Below are 5,972 nucleotides of genomic sequence, written 5' to 3'. Positions count from 1 at the left end.
ACCACTGGTTGAGAACCACTGCTATAAAATGATATATCAAGTATGTGTAGACTAGAGTATGAACAGAAAGAGTTGCGATTGCGTTTGTGTGCCCCTCCCTCCCCCCACAGTCGAGGTCCACGTTGACACTGTGCCCAGCGCTGGTTCGCGCTGGCATTCAAAATGCAGACATCAGCTAGTGCTCGAGTTAAACAAAACAAAAAAAGGATGAAAAGAAAAAAAGTATCACAGCACATTGTCAAGATTCACAGCGTACTCGCAGTGGCGTGCTTTTTGTTTGGTGTCATAATCAGGGAGATTGTCGGTGCGGCTGTTTCCAGGTTGACAAGGAAGCGAGGAAGTGCCGCCACTGAATACAGGGGCTTGTTTTGCGAGATTACGGATCTAATGAACATCTTTGCATTCACATACTGTAGTCAGTTATTCTGTCTTAACGGTATAGGGCTTATGTTGCTGTGTTGAGCGTCATTCAGGACCCACTGCTGAATGACATAGTATAAATTATGTTTCAGCACACCGCGTGGATAGCTTGTGAGTGAGTGAGTGAGTGAGTGAGTGAGTGAGTGAGTGTTTGTAAAGTGAGAGGAGGGGGGCAATTTCAAGTGGTCACCCTGTGGAGTGTGTAAAGGTCCCTGCATGCTACCAAATGAGGTGGTCACCGTATCACCACCGTTTGTGACCACCAAAACGGTGGTTTGGATACTAGGCGCTCATAGTCCGGTGATTTCGGTTAGTAAAAACAGAAAGATGTGTTGAGGTGAGTGGTGAGCCGCTTATCACCGCGGCTCAGTGACGTCATGTTGTAGTTTTCAAACCACCGCGGTGAGAGGGGGATCACCAAAAATGGTAGCATGCAACCCCCTTTAATCTCCGGGCATGAGAGGGGACATTCCTGGAAGTGTACAGGCTGTGTGCGTGTGCGTGTGCGTGCGTGCGTGTGAGAGAGAGAGAGAGAGAGAGAGAGAGAGAGAGAGAGAGAGAGAAAGAGACAGGCTTTAGGGCTGCAGCCTTGGACACCAAGCTCTGGGGGACATCAAACTCCTGGCAAAAAATCAACAACAATCAACAACATAGCACAGTGTGCTATTGCATGTAACAGCGCCAAAATGTTGTCCTAAGTCTGCTGAATTAGCGCTACAACGGTGCCGAAACGCTGTCAGCAATACCCGTCACCCCTCTAACAAAAAACGGTCGTGTGGGAGACCGAAGTGAGTGGAAAGCTTGAATTATCCTCTTTCTATCTGCAAAGTTTTTGTTTCATAAAAATCCACCGTAGACATGTTATGAGATACTTTCTGTCAATAAATTCTGTGCAGGTGATTATTTTTCTAAGTGTCAGAGTTTGGAAGCGCTCGTTTTCAATAACGCAACGTTCTGCTGCCTCCTGCATTATGTGCAACTTAGAAACAGGTGGTACGCAGGACTGTTGAGTGATTTCCAACGAGCGCTTCCACACTCCAACTCTCCATGCTGCACAATGTTTTGCCACTCAGTCTGGATGAGGGGGGGGGGGGGGGGCCTTCTGGGAAACTTTTGAAAGGTTGGCACACAACTCAGTATTCATGACCTTGCGCTGAAGTATATAAAGAGAAACACCCTGTCTGCTACATGCTCACAGATCACAAGACCAGGCGAGATTTAGGGATGAAGGCTTCCATTACTCTGCTGGTGGTGCTGTCGTCGTGTTTGTCTGGGACAGTGGTTCAGGGACAGGATGGAACGGTCACCCCTGACGAGTCAGATGTTAAAGACCTGGAGTATGAACTGGAGAACCTGGTGGCGGCGCTGAGCAACGCCACCAGCAGGATTGTAACACTGGAGACAACTTTATTTTTAACACATTGACTGCCAGGAATTAATTAATTAATTATTCCGCCGCTTTTTTTTTTAAAGGACGCATATGTGTTCTTGGCAGGCAATATTTGTTAACAGATGGTACCGCTGAGAATCATCTTATGTCTTTATAATTTTTCTGTTTGACATGTGACCTCGCTCTGTTTATGTTTACAATATAAAAATATTATCCCAATGGATATAATAATTTCAATACATGTGTGTTTATAGCGTTACAGAATAACGTGGCGGCCCTGCAGAGAGCTGGTGAGCTTGTTTTGTTTGTTAATCTGTCTGAACAGTCTTTCTTCCACTGTCAAAAAGTTTGAAACATGGCGAACACAATCACTTAGAACAAACATGTTGTTCTCCCGTGTTCACAGAGAGACAAAAGGTGGCTTTCTATGCTGGACTGACGAGCGCAGGACATGTGGGACCCTTCGATACTGATACCACACTGGTTTTCAAAAATGTACTCACCAACATTGGCCAGGCGTACAACCTAGATACAGGTACTGACTACTGACCATCCTCATCTATACAAAAATCATTAACGTACAGTTCTCTGAAGACGGCATGTAAGTTATATTTGTTGCTAAATCAAATTGTTTTGCATAGGTTTGGCAAGTTTTCAGATGGTTAGAGTTGTAATTACGGGGCCAGAGCTCAGCTCTGGACCTGTCTTATTATTGTACGTATTCTGTTTCTGCCACTTTTCGCAGTTCTGGCTGAACCGTGCTGTCGCTTTTTACGAAACTCGGCCATATGGTAGATGGTCATGAAAAACTATCAAGAAATAAATCTCACAATCTTTCGTCAAAAGGTGGCGCTATAGCACTCAATTGAAAATGCCAACTTTGAACAGGTACAACTCATGCCCTGTTTGACCTACAGCCATAAAACTTCAATACACACATGCGTCTACTCATGATGAACAACTTTAACCCTCTGACTTTTGACCTCTGACCTTTAGATCTCCCACCATTTTGAATGATATGAAAAACTGTTAAAACTCCTCCTGGGATTTTTGAGTAATCTGCACGAAACGTTTTACACATGAACTTTGGACCTATGCCGACAAACAAGCAGCAAAGATTTTCCATAAGTGAAAAAATGAAGCTTTAATGAGCCAATGAATATTGCAGTTTTATGACAATTATTCATCTGCCCCTAACACATACATGCAGACTCACATTTCTTTGAAACTTTGCGTTAATGTTGAGGGTCATTCCAAATATTACTGAAACCAATCTTACTCCAATTGGTCAAAGGGGGGCGCTATAGCGATTTTTTGAAAGTGCAAACTTTAAACAGGCAAAAGTCATGCCTCGTTTGGCCGACAGCCATTAAACCTGCTTACACATGTGCCTTGACTCATGAGGAACACATGTATCACGTTGACCAGTAAGCTCCCCCCTTAGATTGTCCGCAATTTTGAGCAGTTTGAAAAACACTTAAACCCAGGATTTTTCAGCTATTTGCGTGAAACTGTATCATCTGTGTGATCTCCTTTTTCACAGGTTCTTGTCTGTTGGTCCAATGGCTTCTCCCTTAAACGTGTGCCACACAACCTGAAGTTTGCCAGTTCAAGACTCACTTGATGCGGACTTCATTAAAGTTGCATTGCACACAACATGATTGTGTCAATTAATACATGTGCAATTGTTAAACATAACCTGAAATACTTATTTGAGAGGGTATGTTTTTGCAATGTATGACATACTTCATTCTGAAAATAGCCGATCTACAATCTCAAAACTTTTCAGATAGCAACGTGTTTCTGAGTTTGTAGATCGGCTGCTTTCACTGGTTCACTTTTATCTTCAACAGACAACCTCAGCCTGGTCAAAGCTATAGCACTATAGGTAATGTTGCAGCCCGTCAATCCGAAGGTTGAGGGTTCGATTCCTGTTAATGGCAATAGGATGACACGTCCAATCAATCCATTCTGCTTCCATCCTTCTCTCTCTTCAATCTATTGTTTCCATGTCTCTCTCTCTTCAATCTATTCCGTTTCCATGTCTGTCTCTCTCTCCGCCCTTAGATTGTTCGCAATTTTGAGCAGTTTGAAAAACACTTAAACCCAGGATTTTTCAGTTATTTGCGTGAAATGGTATAATCTGTCTGACCTCCGTTTTCACTGTATCAGGTCTGTTGGTCCAATGGCTTCCCGCTTAAGTGAATGTTTCACAACATCAAGGTTGCCGGTTCAAGCCTCACTTGGTGGAGACTTCATTTAAAGTGCATTGCAAACTACAAGACTGTATTAATGAATACATATGCAATTGATAAAGATAACATGAAATGCTTATCTGAGAAGGTCTGTTTTTGCAATGTATGACATACTTCATTCTGAAAATAGCCAATCTACAATCTCAAAACTTTTCAGATAGCAACGTGTTTCTGAGCTTGTAGATCGGCTGCTTTCACTGGTTCAGTTTTATCTTCAACAGACAACCTCAGCCTGGTCAAAGCTATAGCACTATAGGTAGTGTTGCAGCCTGTCAATCCTAAGGTTGAGGGTTCGATTCCTGTTAATGGCAATAGGTTGACACGTCCAATCAATCCATTCTGCTTCCATCTTTCTCTCTCTTCAATCTATTGTTTCCGTCTCTCTCTCTCTTCAATCTATTCCGTCTCTCTCTCTCTCTTCAATCTATTCCGTCTCTCTCTCTCTCTTCAATCTATTCCGTCTCTCTCTCTCTCTTCAATCTATTCTCTCTCTCTCTCTCTCTCTCTCTCTCTCTCTCTCTCTCTCTCTCTCTCTCTCTCTCTCTCTCTCTCTCTCTCTCTTCTCTCTCTCTCTCTCTCTCTCTCTCTCTCTCTCTCTCTCTCTCTCTCTCTCTCTCTCTCTCTCTCTCTCTCTCTCTCTCTCTCTCTCTCTCTCTCTCTCTCTCTCTCTCTCTCTCTCTCTCTCTCTCTGCTGCTTGCAGCTATATTATTACTTATTATTTAATAGTATTTCTATTTGTTTCATGTGTTGGAATATTTCAGGCTATCAGTGGTACCGTGCACTCAGTAAACATCAGCTCCAGATGTACATACATGTTGTTATCCACTTAATCCAGTGGTCACTAATCTCTGGTTGCTCTGTTCTGATGCAGGTGTCTTCAGAGCTCCAGTCAGAGGGGTCTATTACTTCAGATTCACTGCTATGCACACCCGCCAGTATCAGAAGGTGGCTGTGAGACTGATCCATAACAGCAGGCATATTGTCTGGAATGAAGGAAAGAATGATGATACTGGCTTTGTTTCCCTATATCATGGAGTGCCCTTAGAGGTACAGGAAGGTGACGTGGTCTACCTGCAACTTCCTAAAGGTTATGGGGTGTTTGATGATGGTGGTAAATACACCACATTTAGTGGATTCCTGATCTATCCCATGTGAGCAGAATGTCACTCCAAAATACATGTATACCTGTATGTATACCTGTATGGACAATGACATGGACAATGTATGGACAATGAATCATGAAGTTGCACAAACATGCAACTTCATGATTTTTTGTAATATAAACAAAAACTTCCCAATAGATAAATCTGAATTTTAATTAATGGTACGGAAATCTGTCAGGTTTCACATTTAAAAAAATGTGGGCGTCATTATAGATGATCATTTAAATTGGAAACAACAGATTGATACTATAGCTTTGAGGTCTATGACGATGCTTGGCATATTGAGAAAAATCTATCCGCTGATTCATCCTTCGTCTCATTTAACTCTTTATTTTAGTTTAATTTTCTCCCATATTAATTACTGTAATTGTTTGGGCTGCTACATATCCTACATAACTAACTAAACTACTTATCATTCAAAAGAGGTTTTTGAGAATAATTTCAAACTAAAAAAGACACGAGCCATCTGCAACTCTCTTTAATAAATATTCTTTATTGCCTATTGATAAGGTTCATCTTTTTCTTCTTTTGAGCAGTTTTTGTGTTTTAATTTCTTTATTTGCACCACTGCTCCCTTGTATTGTTCTAATTGAACTTTTAATCCTGTTGTTTATTGACTTCTCCCATGAAGGAAAGGATTCCAAATTAGCCAGCCGGCTTCTTCCTTTCCTTGCACAGCAATTTGTCATTTAATATGTATTGTTTCTATATTTGTTACAATGTGCTAATAAACTAAACTAAAC

The 5,972-nt window shown here is 41.8% G+C and overlaps 1 protein-coding gene across 1 annotated transcript; it reads left to right on the top strand.

Moving 5' to 3' along the window:
• The first annotated feature begins 2,051 nt into the window (after positions 1-2,051).
• On the top strand, positions 2,052-5,420 carry LOC308094941 (cerebellin-4-like). Its single transcript, XM_080441766.1, has 3 exons — positions 2,052-2,100; positions 2,217-2,345; positions 4,938-5,420. Exon 3 carries the CDS (start codon positions 4,988-4,990, stop codon positions 5,219-5,221), a length of 234 nt encoding a protein of 77 aa, XP_080297892.1. The 5' UTR covers positions 2,052-2,100; positions 2,217-2,345; positions 4,938-4,987; the 3' UTR covers positions 5,222-5,420.
• Positions 5,421-5,972: the final 552 nt, after the last annotated feature.

The sequence above is a fragment of the Gymnoscopelus braueri genome, assembly GCF_963280865.1.
Source record: "Gymnoscopelus braueri genome assembly, chromosome: 11".
NCBI classification, from domain to species: domain Eukaryota; kingdom Metazoa; phylum Chordata; class Actinopteri; order Myctophiformes; family Myctophidae; genus Gymnoscopelus; species Gymnoscopelus braueri.
This window is presented reverse-complemented; position numbering and strand designations above follow the sequence as displayed.